General features: G+C 45.9%; 1 protein-coding gene across 1 annotated transcript in view; it reads right to left on the bottom strand.

Annotated features, from left to right (window-relative positions):
- Positions 1–493: 493 nt before the first annotated feature.
- The window catches only part of LOC116592032 (AP-3 complex subunit sigma-2), a 52,691-nt gene continuing 31,056 nt past the window's right edge, over positions 494–22,128 (bottom strand). The window contains exons 5-6 of the mRNA XM_032345564.1: positions 4,854–4,961; positions 494–3,167 (exon numbers count right to left, since the gene is read on the bottom strand). Of these exons, the coding sequence (XP_032201455.1) occupies positions 3,039–3,167; positions 4,854–4,961 (237 nt within the window). The 3' untranslated portion in view covers positions 494–3,038. The remainder of the gene's footprint in view (positions 3,168–4,853; positions 4,962–22,128) is intronic.

Here is a 22,128-nt window from a genome sequence, read left to right as displayed (position 1 = left end):
GGAAGCTTTGGGAGGTCATTAGATTTGGATGAGGTCATAGGGTGGAGCCCCATAATGGGCCTGACGCCCTTATAACAGGGAAGAAGAACACAGAGCCTTCTCTCTCTGCCATGTGAGGATGTAGCAAGAAGATGGCAGTCTATGAAACAGGAAGCAGGTCCTCCACTGGACATCAAATCTGTTTGCATCCTGACCTTGACTGGACTGCAGAACTGTGAGGGATGTTTGTTCAACCACCCAGTGTAAGGTCTTTCTGTTACAGCAGCTTGAACTAAGACAGGCTGGTTAGAGCATGGCCAGAAGGGCATGATGGGGGCTGCTGGCGGTAGGAAATGGGTTTTTGTCCTTTAAATATCCCACATAACACAGTCACCAATTCAAGTCACTACAAATTCAGACTGCGAGTCACTCAACGTGGGCACTCAGAGCTCCTCAGCAGAGACAAGATCAAGAAGCCGAGTCTAACACACACCAGGCACTTAGAAACTGCGTAACAGAAGAATTTCAGATTTTAATTAGGGGCAGTGAGCACTGGAAACCCAGTACTTCAGGAAACCCTCAGTGTAAACTGTGCAGGGCCAGGAACTCCCAAATTTAGACCCAGACCCTATTTTCAAAAACTCACATCTCTCAAGCAGCAGAATCTGTATCCTTCTTCAAAAAAAGCATACAATTTCCTTTTAATTTAAAAAAAAAAAAAGAAATTTATGGTTTTGCTGGTAGCAGGCAATAGGTCTAGCTGGATTTGCAGGCAACCTCAAGTATTTAATGAACAATTACTGTGGTTTGTCCAAAGGGATGGAGCTTTCCAATAAAACAACAGGCTGAAGTTTTAGGCCACTTTTAGAGGCTGTCTGGGAGGGGACTGGGATGCTGACTTGCTGGGGGTCTATGCGACCCGTAAGTAGTTTGTGGGAACAGAGCAGAAACCAACGGTCTCTGGCAGCTAAGAACATTGGAAGGTTGTCCCGGGAAATGCAGGACATCCAACTGTCCTGAAGTAATACATGAAACCACAAAACGAAGAAAGGAACTCAAGAAAAATGACTAGGTTCCAGCTTTGTGACTCTCAATACAACACTTAACACTCTGGTCTACTGTTCCCTCATCAGTCCAACAGAGCACATAAGGGGTCTCCAGTGCTTGCCCTCTAAGACACTGTCACTGGCCCTGTGAGCAAACCAGGCTCGGCTTCCTTATGTATAACAAAGAGGATTAAATCTGGAAAAGCCATTGAACAGTGAAGAAAATGGACTTCGGATTTAGGCAAGCAGAGTCTCAATTCTTAGCCCTGTGTGACCAAAAGCAGGTTACTTGATCAGAGTCTTACTCTCTTCACCTGCAAAACAGAGCCAATAATGTCTCTTGTAAGGACTGTGGAAGGATCTCGCTCACACCGCCTTACAGTATGTGTAAAGTAAACACCAGTCTTTTTCGTCCTTTCTTATTCCACGTTCAGCAAATGTGAGAGAGGGATGTGAATATCCTGAAATGCCCATTTAAAAAAATTAAGCCTTCAAAGAATGCCATCAGCAGTGCCATCAGATAACCTCCATCTCCTTCGGACAGAAGAGGGCCAACCTTCTGATCACCACACCCGTCTCCGAGGCGGTCAGGTAAGGCCTGAAAGGGTGACAAGAAGAGGCTTCTGGGAACACCGGGCACTAAGCACAGAGCATGGCGGTCCTATGGGCGCCATCTAAGATGGGCTCTGCAGCAGCAGCAGCAGCAGGAGACAGGCGAACAGTCTGGGCCCCCACCAGCAGGCACGAGAAATCCCCAGGCTGGGAGACTGTGCCGTGACAATGCAGTGAGCTCCCAAAGGTCCGGAGTCCTGGTCCCCGAGGCAGTGTAGAAGAGGCATTACTCTAAGGTGCAGTCTGAGCTCTAAGTTAACCACAGAAATAAAGACTCATCACACATGAAAATGTGCACCTTTCCATGGGAGGATGTCACCTGGGGGGGCACAGCGCGGGCCTAGAGGCAGAGATCAGGGAGGGGCTCCTCCCACACGAGGGAGAAGATGCTGCGCTCCCACCAGGCTCAGCTAGCACACTTCCCATGGCCCCAGCCTTCCCCGTGCCAGTTCTAGAACGAGTGATCCCAGCTCAGGCTCTCCTGCCCCACAAGCAGGCGCAAAAGGCAGTGGCCTTCCTGTATGGAGACTAATCATTTACAACACAGCAACTGATCTGTCTGTTCCTCATGAGAAGAATGTATTTAAATCTGGAAAGAGTCATAAATCTGAGATATTCTACACATTGTCAGCTTTGCCTTCCACAGACATGGGGCCTCCCCACTTTGGTGAGGGGCCTTGTGGCTGTGCTGGAGAAACGGCCGTGGGGAAGCGGGTGCTCTCCCTACTAGCATGCACCAGGTTCATGATCTGGGTTCCGTCCTCTGTGAACAGAGCTAGGACTGTGGCAGTGAGGGAAACATATTCTGAAGGCGGTGGGAACCAGGAAACTTGCCTATAAAAAGGCTTCTGGGCATGAAAACCCTAATAGAGCCAGGGGGTAACTCTGGTTCTCATCAAACTTGGCCCTTGTTTGCCACTGACCACATACCCTAACTGAGGGGTTGGCCCTATTCTAGCTTCGGCACCTCGTCAGCAAGAATGAATGCCACAGGACCTCCGAAGCCTGACGGTGCTAAGGATGAAGACTCTAGGCAGAGAATGTCCTAGTGGTGGGTTCTAGGAAGCAGATGGGCCCCCAGACAGTGCCTGGTCCCTTGAATTGGCTACATGCGGGAAGTAAAGGTACGAGTGGTTTGGGCACACGGATCCCCACAGAGGAAGCCAGGGTCCTCCCACATCTGCAGTGGCCACATGTATCACAGGCCGGCAGGTGTCACATGTGAAAACCAAGCCCATGCTAGCCATGAACCTGGGACACCCCCCACCCCCAACTCCACCAGCACCCCAACAGCAGCAGGGGGCAGGACCCGGGGCCTGACCCTTCTAAGGCTCAGAGTGGGCTCTGTGGCAGGAGTGGCTTGGCTTGCTTCAAGGACTGCAGTTCAGTAGCCATGGACCCTCAGACAAACTGGGACAGGTTGGGGACTTTGATGTTGAGATCACCAATGTTGATGTTCCGAGGAATCTCCGGTAGATTGATGTTTTTCACAGCAGACACGGCCCGGGCAGGAGCTGCTGAAAGGCCACCCTGAGGAGAAATGGGAAGGGACATGAGACACACACTCAGTGTCATCTGCCCAACACTAAGAAACAAAAGTGACAGAGATCTGGAAAGTGTCCACACTGAGCACACACAATGTATGCTTTGATTTTTTCTCTTTATTCCCCAAAGGCAGCCAGCATGATGATCCCGAGGGTAACAGGGGCCATGGGGTAGGGACCCACACTCTGCACTCCTGAAGGGGTTGTGCCATATGCAGTGCTGTAGCCCCAGCATCTAAGAGGGCCCGCACACCGCAGATGCTCAATAAATGCTTGCTGCAATAACCTGAGATGGTTCAACTGAGTCATAGTATGGGGGGCACTTTTCAGGCTCCAACACAACACCTTTCCTGAACAGACTGTGTCTTAGAGACTAGTGCAATCACAGGGAAATTCTTACAAGGAAAAGGAAATTCAGAACTTAGGGCCAAATGCTTGCTGACTAACACCATGAGATGGGTAAGAGTTGGCTCTGGAAATATCATGTGGCAGCGAGATAGAAGGACAGAGGTCTGATGTACCCACAGCCATGGGAAGGCTGATAACAAACACAGGGGAAGGCGTCCATGGTGGGCGCTCCCCTCTGGCTCTCCTACAGTGCACAGAGAAGGGGAGAAGCCAACAAGATTCTCAGAACCATTTCCTCCTTACTGACTGCTTTCAAGACACTGACTCCAGTTCCACTCTTGTCCAGCATGTCTCCATTCTTCTGCTTTCCAAACCCCTTGCCTCTGACTCACTTACTATTCCTGGAAGCTTCCTGGCCTGCCTCCCTAAAAGAACTAATGTGCTACTCTAACTGTGGTCTGGAAAAGGTTCTTCAGCAGAACCGCCAAGCCTCATGGACAGAGGAATTTCTGGTTTTGCAAGATCAAGTTCTGTTACAAGAAGCAAGAAGCTCTTGAAGACACTCAACTCACTAAAGTGGTAACTTATTCTGCTGTTTCTGCCACATGTGAAGGTTTATGACCGTAGCCTCTGCTCTCTGGGAAAGCTGATGGAGACGAGGGAGAGACCTCAGAGGGGTAGGATGGAAATAACTGTGAGCTTTTTTTTTTTTTTAAAGGTAATCTCTATGCCCAACGTGGGGCCTGAACTCACAACCCCAAGATTAGGAGTCGCACACTCCACCAACTGAGCCAGCCAGCCACACACCTACTGTGAGCACCAGGAGGGATGGGCCGGGGTATGTTATTTGCAAATCCAGCCAAACTCTGCTACAGCTGAGGAGAAGGCTAACTGGAAATAAGGCAACTGGCATCTGTGAGGTTCTGAAAGCCACCATGAGAAATGGCCGCTGGGAGATCGGACTGCCATAGCATCAGGAAACCACATTGGGACCAGAGAAGGGCATTCTGGCTCCCTCCAGGGTACACATAGCTTTGAAGGAAGGAATGACAAACCACAAACATGGGCCATAAACCCCCAAGCCTGGAGCTGTTCGTCTTCCTGAGCCAACTGACTTTTCCTTTCACACTTTTAGCCTTAATTCTTACATGTTTTATTTTCAGCACTGGCCTTCAAATCAATTGGTTCTGATGGACTCAAGGAAGAAGGAGGACCGTAAACATGCCTAAGGTTCCCCAGCAACACAAACCAACAGATGTGTCCATTCCTCCTTCTGCCCCAGGCTCTTCAAACTGGCCAGGGCAAAAGGACGGACGTGACTCACCTCGGATTTCTCCAGCCTGTTTTGAGCTTCGATCTGAGCGACAATTTCATTCATGTTGGTTTCCAACACCATCCCACCCATCACCACCTCCTGAAGGATGTAGTGCACCTAAAGGGGAAGTAAAAATAAGAAGGGTTAGAGCACCCTGTGGTAGCTGGGGTGTGGCCCAAATGGGCCACATGCAGGAAGTGAAGGTATGAGTGGCTTGGGCACATGAGACCTCATGGCCTTTCCGGCACCAGCCCAGCAGTCGGACCCGACACCAGCTCCTGATTCCCAACAGACACCTGAGTCCTCCCAAGTGAGCCCAAACAGATGGCCCCCACGCCCTGGCATTCCCTAACATGGATCTCTTACGTGAGCAATGACAGCTAAACTGCCTGGCCACACTCAAGGCAGGGAGGTGGTGGCTAAGAGCACAGGCTCTGAAGTCAGACAGACCTTGTTTAAATTTCAGCTCTGCTCTCTGTTAGCTGGATGATCCTGAGAAATTATCCTTTCAGTTTTCCAGCTTCCTTCCAGAGTTGTGATGAAGACTGAATGCAATAACCTGTATCAAACATCGGGCCTGGTGTCTGCCCCACAGCAGCTTCTGGATGAACTGGGATGGCCTTCATTACTAGCATCGGCCTCATCCTCACTGATGCATTCCGTCAGTGCAGCTGTGGCAGAGCGAGCCCTGCACAGTGGGACGTCTCCCAGGCTTCCTAAGACAGACCTTCCACCTGGGCTCCACCGGACGCAAAATGGACCCGTTCCTTTGTACTTGTCCTCATCCCTTTCTTAGAGCTCAGGTAGACACCAGGCTCGGCATGAATACTCGCCTGGATACCAGGCTCACACCTGGGCTTGGGTCCATCTAGCCAGTACTCCCTAGCAAAGGTGAATCTTGGTGTGCCAGCAGAGCCGCAGTGCTGACTTAACCACTGTGCTCCATGGTAGCGGGAGGGCTGCCACGGAAACCCCCAGAGGGTCAGGTCAGAGGTGTCCACGGGGTTCTGTAAGCAGGAGCAGGACTTCCTCATTCAAGTCAAATCCTGTCAACATGGCCTTCACGGTGCTTTCAGTCATGCTGGAAAGACCACAAGTACCACCTCATACTGTTAAGTAAGCACTAAATGAGCAGTCTGAGAAGGAAGAGGGCAGTGGTTGGAGCGACCAGATGTGTTAACTGAGATGGTGGGAGGACGGAGCCGGGCTCTGCTGTCGGAGAAGGATGTTGGATGAAAGGCACTGGAGAAAGCAATTCGGCTGGTGTAGGGTACGAGGACATCAGGGTCTGGCTGGAATGGCAGATTTACCAAGAGGCTAGAGACAATGCTGACAAGGCAGTCTGGGCCTAAAGTCTGGGCACTACTGCCATTTGGGGATGGATAATTTTCTTCTGGTGGGGGCGGGGCTGTCCTGTGCATTGTAGCATATTTGGCAGCACCCCTGGGCTCTGCTCACTAGGTTCCAGTAGCACCGCTCCAGCTGTGACAACCAAAAATGCTTCCAGACATGGTCACATACGTTCTGGCAAAATCACCCCCAGTTGAGACACACGGGTCTAGCATCTAGACTGAACCGTGGAGGATGTGAGCATCAATTTACTCTGTAGGCAACAAAGAGTCAAGACAAAAGATGTGTCTGTGCATTGTGCATTTTTGGGCACATCAGTTTTTGGGCACATCAGTTCTCTGTCTTTTACCCAGAGTTAAGTGGAGGGAACGCATGAAGATGTAACCAGGGTACATCTTCTGGCCTCAGGGAGGAAGTGTAATGAAAGCATGCTCAGCAAGGGGTCTGCTTGAGATTCTCGCTCTTTCCCTCTGCCCTTCCCCACTGCATGCTCTCTCTCTAAATACATAAATAAATAAAACCTTAAAAAGCTTATGTTTAGAGATACCTGGGTAGCTTAGTCAGTTGGGCATCTCCTGGGGTTCTGGGATTAAGTTCCACATTGGGCTCCTTGCTCAGCAGGGAGCCTGCTTCTCCCTCTCCCTCTTGCCCCTCCCCCTGCTTATGTGTGCACACGCTTTCTCTCTCTCTCTCTTTCTCTGTCAAAAAAGTAAATAAAATCTTAAAAAAAAAAGCATATGTTTAAACACAAAGTATGTATGCTTGCATGGGGCTTTACAAATCACTTTTCTTTCTTCTTTTTTTTTTTTTTAAGATTTTATTTATTTATTTGACAGACAGAGATCACAAGCAGGCAGAGAGGCAGGCAGAGAGAGAGGAGGAAGCAGGCTTCCTGCTGAGCAGAGAGCCCGATGTGGAACTCGATCCCAGCACCCTTGGATCATGACCCGAGCTGAGGGCAGAGACTTTAACCTACTGAGCCACCCAGGTGCCCCTCTTTCTTTCTTTATTTTAAACAATACTTAAAAAAAAAAAAAAAAAAAAAAGATTATTTATTTATTTATTTATCTGACAGACAGAGATCACAAGCAGGCGGAGAGAGGGAGGGGGAAGCAGGCTCCCTGCTGAGCAGAGAGACCAACGCAGGGCTTGATCCCAGGACCCTGGGATCATGACCTGAGCCGAAGGCAGACCAAGCCACCCAGGCGCCCCCTACAAATCATTTTTCTGTCTACACAGACACACTCATGCAGCACTCTTAAATTTTATACAACAGGAATTATTTCATTACTTAATGCAAATGGAGATTTAATAGCAAAAAGCTTGTATTTAGGTAACTAACACAATGTTAAACAAGACTGATCTTAAAATTATTTGTTAGGGGGGCCCCTGGGTGGCTCAGTGGGTTAAGCTGCTGCCTTCAGCTCAGGTCATGATCTTGGGGTCCTGGGATCAAGCCCCGCATCGGGCTCCTTGCTCAGAGGGGAGCCTGCTTCTCTCTCTGCCTCTGCCTCCCTCTCTGCCTGCTTGTGCGCTCTCTCTCTGTCAAATAAATAAATAAATAAATAAAATCTTTAAAAAAAAATTATTTGTTAGGGAACTACACTGTTTTTATACTTCCCCATCAAAAAATCAGCCTCTGAACATAATGTGGTGGTTCCTCAAAAATTTTTTTAAAGAAAAACAGCCATATAACCAAACAATTCCACCACTGGGCATATACTCAGGAGAACCAAAACCAAGGATTCCAGAAGATACTAGCACACCTCTCTTCACAGCAGCATTATCCACGGAATAACCAAAAGGCAGGAGCAACCCAAGTGCCCATCGGTGCATGGAAGGAGGAGTCTGACGTATGCATACAAAGGAATATGATTTGGTCTTAAAAAGGAAGAAAACTCGGACACCTGCTACTGCATGGACGAACCCTGAAGACATTACGCTAAGTGAAATTAAGCCAGAAACAGAAGGACAGATACAGCATGACTTCCTTATGTGAGCTACCCAGTAGCCAAAACCAGAGGCAGAAAGTAGAACAGTGGTTGCCGGGGCTGAGGGGAGGAGGGGTCGGGGACTTGTTTGATGGGAACTGAGTTTCAGTTGTGCAAGATGAAGAATTCTGGATCCAGAAGGGTAGCACAACGACACGAATATGCTTAACACTACACAAAATGAAGATGGTAAGCTTTACGTTACATAAAATTTACCAGTCCTCCTAGTATTTTATTCCTTCATGGGGGAAGTAGAACTTGTTGAGCATCTACTGTATGACGAGCACTTCATATGTAACTCATTTTAATTTTAGAATAGCCGTGTGAAGTAGGTAATACGACCTTCACTTCATATACAAGGGAAGTGAAATATGGAAAAGTCGATCAACTATTTTGATGTCACATGTATCAGTAGCAGCACAGAGCACCGAGTCTAGGTCAGCCTGCCTCTGGAGCTCACGTTCTACATCCTTTCCACCAGGACACCTCAAAATTCCAAACTGTGTCTTCTACCCTGACCACGCCACACCCCTAGTCCACACGGAAGCATTTTAAGACTTGCCTTTGGTTTGTCAGAGATCTCGTATGAATTCTTCCATGCTCTATCCCAAGGCCTAGAACACTGCCCAGTGAGGAGGAGGCACGCTGACTGAATGAAAAGGCTTTTCATAAGTCTGAGTAGCATATTCCTGGGCTTTAGGTGCTTAGAAGGTGGATGGCAGTGTGGCAGTGGACGCTGGAAGGAGAAGGTGTAGGAGAAGGCCTAATACAGACTACCATGGGGACCAGCCTCTCTGGTTAATAGAAAATGTCAGTTAAGATTTCTGATTTGAACACTGTGCATCATGAAATCATAATTTTAAAATGCTATTCGAGATGTGTTCTAAGTACGAAAAGGAGAAGCAAAAATGCAAACTCTTGTTTTCAACAAAGCTGGAAGACAACCAAACTCCCAGACTCTAAAACAGCCACAAAAGCTGTCAAAAGCGGGGAGTTCAAACGAGGTTCCTTTCCTTTAGAGAAAGAAAAGAAGAAAGGATACTACAGAGAGGGCACATGGGAGCTGGGGAGAAAGACCTGCCGAAATAGACTTCCTGTAGGTAAAGGACATGCTCTCTGGGACCGAAACAATTCCTTGTTTTGAGAGGCAGGAACTTTGTGGACCTGGAGCTGGAACTACTTGGGAAACCACACAAAGCAGCTATGTTCGCCTCACAGATGCCCATCTCTGCTGGCGGGAGAGAGAGAGGGGGTAGATGACTTCACCCAGGACCCTCAATCATGGACAGCGGCAGCCAGTGCGGAACGCAGACTGGGCACCTCTTCTACACAAGCATCCTGCAAACAGCCAGTCCCCGAAAACCTCACCTATTTAAAGAGGAGTTATAAAAATGACACCTTCACAGGATACAAAGATACAACAACAAAAAAAAATTAGGGAAGAAACTGGAAAACCAAAGGCAGACTAAGACTAAACACTGGAAAACACTGCCAAGAGCCGATGAATGGCAATAAAATCTTTTTTGCAAAACTGAAAAAAAAAAAAAAAAACCCATGAGGCAAGAACTCAGAGCAGGAGAACAAGTGCTCATGGGAGAGGCAGGGAGATGACAGGAAGAAGAGAGGCGTGACTGGCACGGCTCAGGGAAGAAGCGGAAGGGAAAAACAAACCGAAATGAGGGTAAAACAAAAAGGAACAAAAGGGAGACGAGATACTGCGGAAAGCACGGTAAGGAATAAAACAGAGGGACGTGGAAAAAAGCACATAAAATGAAACAGAAAAGGGGTTCAACAGAAGAGAGAGCGCAGAAGACAGCCAAGGCCCGCAGCATGCACAGAAAGGAAAACTGTAACTGCGGCGAACAAACAGGCACAGTTGCTCATAAACATTCCAGGAAGATCTCCTTCAAGATGTTTCTGAAACAAAAGTATCCACGTACTGAGAGGGACAATGCATCCCAGGAAAAGCTGGCCCAGAACAGTCAGTGCCAAGACAGACCCAGGCAAAAAGATCAAATCACATAAATGAGGGACAAACTCTTGAAAATTCCCATAGTAAAATTCAGGGGTAGCAGAAAAAGATGCAGTTACCTACACAATTCCCAAAGAGAGGAAGTACAACCCAAGAACTGCTCCCAGGGGGCTGCTGAGCCAGAGTGACAGCATGGGAAACACTGTTCCCAAGAGTCTTTCTGGAGAAATCTACAAAAGGAAACACCCCTGCCAGCCAAAAGTGAGGGGAGACAGACTGGCCATAAGCACCAGAGTCTGCTTACAGGTAGGGCCGGGCTGAAGGGGCAGAACAATAAGAGAGGCCCATGCTGTGTGTCCTATGACATCGAAAGGCTAGCGAAAATCAGAAGACTTGGGGCCAACAAGATCTTTCCTGCTGACCAGAGCTGCGTGCCACTTTTCCTGCACCGAAGTCACCCATACGCATCAGTTTCTCTAAGCACAGGGAGACTCAGACCCCCGCGAAGCAGTAAGTACGTCCTCCTTCCGGATGTTAGGAGCCTCCACCTCTAGTCTTCTACAGCTATCTTGCCCAAACCCGATTCAGCTTCCTTTCCTTTTTTACCTAACTAGCCTTTCCAAAGTGTTCGTGAACCTTAGTTTTCATAGAACAATTCTTTTGCTCATTATGGTTTATCTGTATATCATTAAGTTATGTAATTACAATACCAGTTTGGCATCACCAGGTCTACAAATGCCACAGCTGACGTTTGGTCAGCACAGTGACTCATGTGCTATAAACAAGCAAAGGATGAAGAACTAAAAGGGTCAGCTTCCCTGCTGACAAGTGAGTGAAGACCCCTTCCACTGAACGTGAAGTGCACTGTGAAAAAGGAACGACATTTCTTCAAGTGTAGACCGAGGGGACATGAGAAGGTTAGAGGCTGCTAAGCATGGGTATGTACAGAAGGCAGCTGAGAATCAATACTACACACACACACACACACACACACACACAGAGGAATATGACTCAGCAGTAAAAACAAATGAGATCTTGCCATTTGCAACAACACAGATGACAGACCTATGCTAAGTGAAAGAAGTCAAACAGAGAAAGACAAATACCATATGACTTCAATCATATGTGAAACTTAAGAAACTAAACAAAAACACAAGGAAAAAAGAGACAAAAAAACACACTCCTGGGACGCCTGGGCGGCTCAGTTGGTTAAGCAGCTGCCTTCGGCTCAGGTCATCATCCCAGTGTCCTGGGATCGAGTCCCACATCGGGCTCCTTGCTCGGCAGGGAGCCTGCTTCTCCCTCTGCCTCTGCCTGCCATTCTGTCTGCCTGTGCTTGCTCTCTCCCCCGCACTCTCTCTGATAAATAAATAAAATCTTAAAAAAAACAAAAAACAAAAAACACTCCTAAAACCAGGGAACAGAGGGGTCGCCAGAGGGGGAGGAGTGGAACACAGAGAGGATCCAGAGCACACTTACCATGGGGCGCACTGAGTAATGTACAGAACTGCTGAACCATTTTATCGTACACCTGAAACTAATCGAACACTGTATTGTTAATTACACTTGAATTTAAAAAAAAGAATCAATACCAAACTCCTGTACTTAAGAAACTAGATATAGTCAGATCACAAAGAATGGTCCTGTTAAACGACCAGGAGGTGACAGATGGCCTGACCTTGAGGACAACGGCAGAAACGCAGGTGAGTACCTCAGAGAACACGGAGTTTAAAGTATCAAACCAACAAAGAGGCACGGGAAAAGGAAACCTAAAATCTGAGTCATGTAGAGGGCAATAAAAACCACAAGAACAGAAGAAAGCAAAGAGCTTAAGGCCCTCAGGAGCCCTAAACCCAGCCTAACATCAATTGCACTGAATAAACAGGAATTATCAAGTAATAATAATTCATTGTTCTCTGCTATTTTGACAACCATCTAAAACAATGACAACAACAAAAGTCATTCAAAAGTACCTGTTAAGAGAATTTAAACAAAAGCACTACTGATTTCTTAGTGCTTAGTTCTCTGCAAATCTAATGGTAATCTGACCTAGGAATAGTAACAATTTAAGAGTTTCAACGAACATGAGATTAAGATAACCCCAATAAACCAACAGGCCAACTTGATTTAAGAGGAAGGCAACAGAAAAAATACTTTGGGTGATGAATCCGAAATCTTAACAGGTAAAATGCTGGAAACTCGTATTTTACAAGATCAAAGAAACAAATTTATGGCCACACTTTAATGAGGAAAAACTGGTGTTTATAATTCAGTCCTATTTGAATTTTTCTTTTAAAATCCCTCAAACAGGGCGCCTGGGTGGCTCAGTGGGTTAAAGCCTCTGCTTTCAGCTCAGGTCATGATCCCAGGGTCCTGAGATCGAGCCCTCGTCAGGCTCTCTGCTTGGCAGGGAACCTGCTTCCCTTCCTCTCTCTCTCTCTACCTACTTGTGATCTCTGTCAAATAAATAAATAAAATCTTAAAAAAAAAATCCCCCAAACCAATCAAAAAGTAAAATACTGTTGATGCCAGAACAACACGGATTTGGACTCTGTAGGTCCACTTATATATGGATTTTTTTCCCCCATAAATACACTCCAGTACTGTTCATGTATTTTCTTTTCCTTATGATTTTTTTTCTTCTTTCTTTTTTTTAAAATTTTTTATTTTTTATAAACATATATTTTTATCCCCAGGGGTACAGGTCTGTGAATCGCCAGGTTTACACACTTCACAACACTCACCAAAGCACATACCCTCCCCAATGTCCATAACCCCACCCCCCTTCTCCCAACCCCCCTCCCCTCAGCAACCCTCAGTTTGTTTTGGGAGATTAAGAGTCACTTATGGTTTGTCTCCCTCCCAATCCCATCTTGTTTCATTGATTCTTCTCCTACCCACTTAAGCCCCTATGTTGCATCACCACTTCCTCATATCAGGGAGATCATATGATAGTTGTCTTTCTCTGCTTGACTTATTTCGCTAAGCATGATACCCTCTAGTTCCATCCATGTTGTCGCAAATGGCAAGATTTCATTTCTTTTGATGGCTGCATAGTATTCCATTGTGTATATATACCACATCTTCTTTATCCATTCATCTGTTGATGGACATCTAGGTTCTTTCCATAGTTTGGCTATTGTGGACATTGCTGCTATAAACATTCGGGTGCATGTGCCCCTTTGGATCACTACATTTGTATCTTTAGGGTAAATACCGAGTAGTGCAATTGCTGGGTCATAGGGCAGTTCTATTTTCAACATTTTGAGGAACCTCCATGCTGTTTTCCAGAGTGGTTGCACCAGCCTGCATTCCCTTGCATTCCCATCCTTATGATTTTCTTAATAACACTTTCTCTTCTCTGGTTTATTTTATGGTAAAAATATGGTATAAAATACATATACAAAATATGTTTTAATCCACTGTTTATGTTATTGATAAGGCTCGGGGACAGTCAGAAGTTAGATGCGGATTTGTGCTGAGGACCAGCGCTCCCAACTCTACATTGTTCAAGGGTCAGTTGTAATTACCAGAATCAAAGTACCTATTTCTCTGGAGCGCCTGGGTGGCACAGTCAGTTAAGCATCTGTGTTCGGCTCAGGTCGTGATCCCAGGGTAGTGGCATACAGTCCTGTGGCTGGCTCCCTGATCAGTGGGGAGTCTGCCTCTCTCTCTCCCTCTCAAATAAATCAATAAAATCTTTTAACAAAATGTCTATTCCTCTAAAGGCAATCTAGCCTGCTATCAAGCCTCTGTACTACCCTCCCAACACATCTGGACAGTGGTCTTCCTTTGTTTATCTCTTCTAGGAGGCTGTCACATTGTCCTCCCTCCCCTGAAGATAGGACTTCTAGAACTGGATCCTCTGGGCATCTAATTTGGCCTCACTGCTCTTTCGTATGAATATAAGTTAACTGTCTGAGACCTCACCCGTCTTGTTCTCTAGAGGCAATAATAAGTGTCCTTTGGGACGGGGACCTACAAGTTTGTGGCTTGTAGTGCTCTCCCAGAAGTTTTTCTGTGACCCAGTTCATGAATAGTTGAAATAGGAAGAACAAATCTGGGGCGTGCTGATGATTCCACAGTGCTTAGGTATGGTTCTGGGGCTCCTAGGAAGTGTAACTCTTCTGTTCTGAAGACCTTGAGTCAGAGGTTCTGGGCCAACAAAGGCTTGGCCAGCAGTGCCCCCGCAAAGATGCAGAGAAATGGGAAAATGACACCAGGACCAGTCAGAGCTCTGAGTTTAGTGACTACTGAACCTGCTGGGACTCCCTGAAGCAAAGAAAGCCCTTCTCCAAACTAGAACAAAGGCTTATACTGCCGCCGACTCAGCGATTTCTAATTCTAATCTGGACTACCTTGTACCATTCTTCATGCTGATCCTGTTGAGCAATTCTGTAAAAATCAGAGATATTTCTTCTAGGATTGGAGGGGCTGAATACCCACAGCTTGGGCCAAGTAAACTCACGAAAGGCTAAGGGCTCTCTGGGCCAAGATAATCACCCTCTTCTCAGTGATAGTACTGGGGCCTGTGGGCATTTCTACCGAAGTACTTAATTCAGTCTTTTTTTTACTTGTCTGCCTCTTTCCCTCAACCATGATTTTCCTTGAGAGTAGATTATTTTCCTTTCTTTCTTTCTTTCTTTTTTTATTTTTTAAAAGTTTTTATTTATTTATGGGGCGCTTGGGTGGCTCAGTTAGTTAAGCGACTGCCTTCGGCTCAGGTCATGATCCTGGAGTCCCAGGATCGAGTCCCACATCAGGCTTCCTGCTAGGCAGGAAGTCTGCTTCTCCCACTGACCTCTCTCTTCTCAGGCTCTCTCTCTCTCAAATAAATAAATAAAATCTTAAAAAAATGTATTTTATTTATTTTAGAGAGAGAGCACAAGCAGGGAGAGGAACAGAGAGAGAGGGACAAGCCAACTCCCACTGAGCACAGAGTCCAATGTGGGGCTCAATCCCACAACCCTGAGATCGTGTCCTCAGCCAAACCAGGAGTTGGACGCTTAATCGAATGTACCACCCAGGCGCTCCTGAGGGTAGATTCTATGCCACATTCATCTCTGGGTCTCCGGTGCTAAGCACTGTGGTTGGTAACAGCAGAGCCTTCATAAATGCTAGCTGAGTAGATAAAAGCAGCTCACCTTAGTCCAAAGTCCTGACTGTGAGGACACATGGGCTTTCTGAGTTGGCCTGGCTTTCCATTCTGGCACTGAGAAACAAGCTCTACTGCCCAGGACTCAGAGTTAACCTCTACAGATAAAAGTGGGTTAAAATAAATTTGCTAGTTTCATGTCAGGATGGAGAGTCTAAGCGGGAACAAAAAAGGATCACTTCAAGGATAGCGATGTTCCTTAGGGACACAGCTCTGGAACTGCTAGGGATGGAGACTAGTTGGTTTCAACAACCCTATCCAAGGACAGAGGATTCCGGGATCTGCCAGAGTTCTGTTCTTGGTTACATCTCTCACGGAGGTCAAAAAAGTTCCAAATCCAGTCCCAGGTCAACAGAGGTCATCACTAGAAGCAAAGTGATCTGGAGTCTAATGATAACGAACAAGACATCACTTTTTCATCTAGTCAAAACACACTCTTCACACCTTAAACTGGCCATGTTTCATAAGTTTAAGCACTAAACTTAACAATGAATTTTTCTACAGATACAATAAGTAAGGTTCTCGTGCTAGCAGCCCACAGAAGTGGACTGAAATCCATAATGCTACCTATAATGTAGTACCACCAAGCAGCTTTGCATCTACATCTAAATACCATAAATAATACTGCTTCTTTAGTAAAATGCAGTTCTATATTGGGATGGCAGGAACCTATCTAGCAGAACTCAGGCAGAGAGGATTGGTAAGATGTTCTCAGACACCAGTGGCACATTAAGGCACACCATACTCCAAGCTTCATCATGACCACAGAAGCCTCTAGATGAGATCAATCCCTCCCTAGGTTCTTGCATTGGAGGACAAAAGCCTGTAGTACAACAAAAGGCAAGGGCTCCATCCCCACTTTCATACTGTTCTAAAAACAACTGTGTCATCACACAGAAGACAGTAAAACACTAACCAAATACAAGAGAATGGTCATAGTGCTTATACTGGAACAGAAGGATACCAATATTTTAATACTTAAGTTTTAAGGAGAAGAATCACTGATAAGATCTACTACATTGAAAGCTAAGTGCTGGGGTGCCTGACTGGCTCAGTTAGAAGAGCACGTGGCTCTTGATCTCAGGGTTGTGAGTTCGACCCCATGCTGGGTATAGAGATTACTTAAAAAAAAAAAAAAAAAAAAAAAGCTAAGTGTTGATAATTTTTTTTACCTCTTCTTGGCTTGACTGGTTTCATTAATTCCTTGGAAAGACCCCTGGAGAGTAAGGAGGGAAGAAATTCTTGGTAGGATGAGATGAGCAACACCTCCTTGTCCATGCTGGAGGTTAATGGCTCTGAGCAGGCCAAAGTGTGAAAGGACATTGTAAGTGGGCTCAGTACTGATAAGGGGAAAAGAAAATCATTTGAGAATCATCTTGGCACAGAGTCAGCCTCTAGTTCCCATATTATTAATTTTAGAGAGAAATGAAAAGGGGAAGAGGACATAAAAAGGCATTTCAGAAACCTGATACCTAAGCTGTCTTCTCTCTTTTCCCTATTTTCATTCCAAAGTCCAGTGTTTTATCAGTTGTTGTTTTTTTTTAAAGATTTAATTTATTTATTTATTTATTTATTTATTTTTTAAAGATTTTATTTATTAATTTGACAGAGAGAAATCACAAGTAGACGGAGAGGCAGCCAGAGAGAGAGAGAGAGGGAAGCAGGCTCTCCGCTGAGCAGAGAGCCCGATGCGGGACTCGATCCCAGGACTCTGAGATCATGACCTGAGCTGAAGGCAGCGGCTTAATCCACTGAGCCACCCAGGCACCCAAGATTTAATTTATTTATTTGACAGAGAGAGATCACAAGTAGGCAGAGAGGCAGGCAGAGAGAGAGGAGGAAGCAGGCTCCCTGCTGAGCAGAGAGCCCGATGCGGGACTCGATCCCAGGACCCTGAGATCATGACCTGAGCCGAAGGCAGCGGCTTAACCCACTGAGCCACCCAGGCGCCCCTATCAGTGTTCTGAAACATGCTGAGGACTGCCCATCCTCATCGCGGTGGCTTGCCTTTTCATCTCACCTGTCTACAAATGAACCATGGTAATTACACTCAACAACCATCTGCTGAGTGTCTACGTAGATGTAACTGCAATGAACAATATGGGCCACACACACAAGTACCGGGCATAGCTGGTTCCACTGTGAAGTTGATTCTCTAGCTAGAGACAAAACACTGCATGCTACAAAGCACTGTGGAAGAGTCAAACATTAAATCACCATACTAAGTTATTTTAATGGAAACCTTCAAAAATGTAGAAGATATGAATAGATATTTTTCCAAAGAAGATAGATCACCAATACATACACGGAAAGATGCTCAAAATTTCTAATCCTCAGAGAAATGCAAATCAAAAGCACAGGGAGAAAAGATCAGAAGATATCCCAGAAAACCTGATGCAGAATTATTAACACAAGACCAGGAGCTCCAGGTCTTACATTGTTTTGAGGGGTGAGAAAACTGGAATTTGGAGATCGATGCCCCGGGCTAGAATAAAAAGATAAAGGATAAGCAAGTCCAAAGAAGAAGCAGCAGAAGCAGCAGCAGCAGCAGCGTTTTACAATGCACGCTTGTGTGTATACACTTGCCTATGTATAAGTGAGATACATGACAGCAATGACACAAGGGACAGCAGAGAGGCACCAGGATTATTTAGAATAATAGAATAATATTCTATTACTCTAAGGTATCTGCACTGTCAAAACAATGATACTGTAGAGAGGTATTACATAACAAAACTCTTGATAAACTGGGTAGAGAATGGTAATGAAACCAAAAGCATGCTTCACATTCCTGTGACTTCTAAAACAAGATACGACGAACACAATTTAGTTTTTTTCTTCACTGCTCATTGCTATTTTCCGTTAGTGAACGCACTCTGACTCCGAGATGCCCCTGGGAACATGGCCACAGGGCTGTCTGAAAGCAGTCAAAGAAACAACCTGCTTCGTAAAGTTCTATTTCTCTCTTTTCCTTGTTATGGGCGTCTCCTGCATTATGTGTATGACCTCCCTTAATCTTCAGATGGAGACAGGACATTTGCACTGTTCTCTCCAGATGTCTTCTTGTCACGTAACTCCACAAAGCTCAATCCCTTGCCCGTGATTTTCTCTCTTTCTCACACTCATACGATCACACATTGTTTCAACGCAACAGGAACGAGTCTAGTGGAACCTCATGATTCCACTTACGTCAGCTGTAAGGCACCCGCAGAGACAGAAACGCGCATAGCCCGCCACCCCGACATCGTCTGTAGTCCTCCTCCACCAGCGGCACTGCTGAAGTGGCCAGCTCGGGCAGGGGCCACAGCCTGAAAAGCCGTACTGTATCTTTAAGCAAGAAAATCAGTCCAAGCACCAGAAGATGTTTATGAGAGGCACATGACAGGCGTGAAAGAGCAGAGACAAAGAAGAGCCCATTTCACACACACTCCAGACACACAGGAACTAAGCAGAATTGTGGCCAGGATCCCTCAGGATCTGGAATTGTTCGTCTCCATCTTTTTTCCAGATGGTGAAGGTTGAACCCGTATAAGCTAACAATGCACGGGCGAGCCCAGTGTTCTCCCTACACACGAGATGATGTGTGAGGGTTGAGGCGTTCACTCATTTTCACCCAAAGGATGTGACCCGTAACAACATCTGCTTTCAAATATGCTTAACATCACAGAATGGGGAGAGCTAGAAGGAGGAAAGGAAGATAAGATGTGAACCTTGTCCTCAAAGAGCTTGAAATCAAGTTAAGGAAGATAAAGCATGTAGGAAATGAGCTGTAATAAAAGGCGGCCGTACTATGACCCTAGTACAAAACGCTATGGCAGTTCAGAGGGTGGGTCTCGAGCTGGTAAATGGAGAAGGCATTTGGGCAGAGACGGCACAGCGCCCTGCAACTCATGAACTATTCTCCGTGCCCTGCTAAGAATTTTTTAATAAAAGGATTCCTCACTCACTGGCTTCCTGTCTGATACTGTATAAGTACAGCTGACCGCAGCGAAGCATGCTCATTGCATAGTATTCCTTCTTTCCTAAATTTTTTTTCTTCTCCCCAAAGAATGCCTATTATGAGTTGCAGTGCTCTAAAGGGTGCAGTTTTTAAAGGGTCCCAGCAGGACTTTCTCTTGCTCGTCTGCTGTTTCATCCTCCTTCATTCCCTGCCTATCTCCAGTATTCTGCAATACACGTCCCAAATGGTAAGCAAAGTCTGGGTGAAGAAAATGACCCAGGCCTTGCCCTCTTGAGTTTTCTCTCTCTGACTGGTTAACTGCTAACAAACAAGACCCAGATCCCATCTCTTTCCACACCGAGGATGCTAAAGCAGGAAAGGACACGAAGGGCAGCATGTGGAGAGTGTAGGCTCTGGAATCAGCAAGTCCAGGGTCTGAATTCTGTCTCTGCTACTTATCAGAATTGTGTGCCCTTAAGGAAACTGAGGTTTCCTATCTCTAAGCTCAGTTTCTTCTGTAAAATGGGGAGAACTAGAGTTCTCATCTGAGATGCCTAACCTAAAGACAAAGTAAGATGATGCAGGAAATAAATGAGACATTGTATTTCAAGCACTGAGCTCTTACGTGCCTGCCATGTAAATAAGTACCTGACGAATACTAGTTAATGCAGTAATTACGATCAAAGTCATCTGGTCCAACCTCCTTCCCAAAGCAGGAATTTATTCTTTTTTTTTTTTTTTTTTAAAGATCTTGTTTATTTATTTGACAGACAGAAATCACAAGCAGGCAGAGAGGCAGGCAGAGAGAGAGGGGAGGCAGGATCCCTGCCAGAAAGCCCAATGCAGGGCTTGATCCCAGGACCCTGGGATCATGACCTGAGCCAATGGCAGAGGCTTTAACCCACTGAGCCACCCAGGATTTATTCTTTAGCTCTTGAAAGAACAGGTCCTTCACCTAAGCAGCGACAGCTCACTGGGTTCTTAAGCTGTCCAGAGTACTGTGGAGCAGCAGTAACCATCAGAATGTTCTTAACTGCTCTAAGCTGCAACATGCTTGGAACCACTTCCATCCCCTGGACTTAACCTCTGCCCAGTGAAGCAGCAAAGAGTAAGTCCCTGTCCTCTCCTCTGGGATTCTATCATCTTTTTAATCTGACCAAATGGCAGGCAAACAATTCATTCGGCCATCAAGAAAAAATTCCAAATGCCATGTTCTGATCTACAAACCTGTTTCTAAGGAGATGAAGTTCCTGTTCCTTCTAAACCATTGTTCCTGGGATGGCCATGGACCCTGCTCCGCCCTCTCCAGCCCTTTACGAGCTGGGTCAGAAACTTAGGAAGCTATGACATCCTTAAGGACAAGTTGTATAAATAACTCAATACTGCTGGAGCTCAAAGTTCAGAACAGGAAATGGGGAGAGCTGAGCCTAGAGAGGCAGGCTGGGACAGATGTCAGAGGTCTTTGTAAACACTGAAGGGGACTCAGTGCCATCCCTTTGGCAATGGTCCCCAACTCTTTCTACACTCATGAAAACCCATTTGTATGACACAGGTGCTCCATCACTCAGGTATCATTTTACATTCATAAGGGTTGGTAAGAAGCAGGCCAAGGAGTGAGGCGTGTCTTCCTCTTCTATAAGACTCACTGCTATGTAGGGTACAGAGCCGCCGAGTAATTCAAACAAGGGAGCGAGACAGTCAAAATATATTTTTAATGTCATTAGGCAGGTGTGTAAAGGATGGATTTAAGGGAGTCATAGTGGAGCCAGAGAGAACAGTGTGGGGAAAAGGTAAAAATAAAGACAAGATCACCATGTATTGAGCGTGGCAATTACAAACTCCAATCCTCAAAACAACTGAGAGTGCTGGCTGTTACTGTACTCCACCAACGCCAAGTTACCGTACTCCACCGACAATAAAACACATCATTATTTTATGTACCCCTAAGTGAGAAAAATGTTGCCAATTTGACTATGAAATGCCAGTGATCTAAGAAAAATCTTGCCTTGAGATGTTAAAATCAAAAATATTACCAAGAATGGGAGTCAGAGGGCACCTGGGTGGCCCAGTTGGTTGAGCGACTGCCTTCGGCTCAGGTCATGATCCCGGACTTGCAGGATCTCCTCCCGACTTGGGTCCCGGCTCCTTGGGGATTCTCTTCTCCCTCTGACCTTTTCTTCTCTCATGCTCTCTCTCACTCATTCTCTTTCAAATTAATAAATTTAAAAAAAAAATGGGAGTCAGAGAATCAAAGAAGTATGGTATCATTCCTGTTTTACAACTGAAGACAGTGAGGCACAAGGAGGTCTTCAAGAAGGTTGCCTAAGTCACACAATTAGAATCCAGCAGAGCCGGAAGTCTATAAGGCCACTTCAGGCAGAAGCCCCTCAAGGAACAAAAGGCTCTTCTGCATCCGTCCAAAGGTTATCTATCTCCCAAGGGAGCAAGAGCAAATCTCAGAGAGTCCTACCCTGAAACTAGTGAGCATGCACAGGTCAGAAACCTTCAAAGTCAAAAACTAATTAAAATCTGTTTACAAAAAGAGGCCTCTAGCTGTGCTAATCAGACAGTGTATCTGAAAAGTATTTTGAAAACTGAAAAAAAAAACCCCACACGCACACACAGAATTAGAACATTTATTACATCGACCAGTCAACTATGTTTGCGTGCTCTGTGCTGTTTAGAAAACCAACACAGGGCGCCTGGGTGGCTCAGTGGGTTAAGCCGCTGCCTTCGGCTCAGGTCATGATCTCAGGGTCCTGGGATCGAGTCCCGCATCGGGCTCCCTGCTCAGCAGAGAGCCTGCTTCCCTCTCTCTCTCTCTGCCTGCCTCTCCATCTACTTGTGATTTCTCTCTGTCAAATAAATAAATAAAT

This window comes from Mustela erminea, chromosome 5, assembly GCF_009829155.1.
Source record: "Mustela erminea isolate mMusErm1 chromosome 5, mMusErm1.Pri, whole genome shotgun sequence".
NCBI lineage: Eukaryota > Metazoa > Chordata > Mammalia > Carnivora > Mustelidae > Mustela > Mustela erminea.
This window is presented reverse-complemented; position numbering and strand designations above follow the sequence as displayed.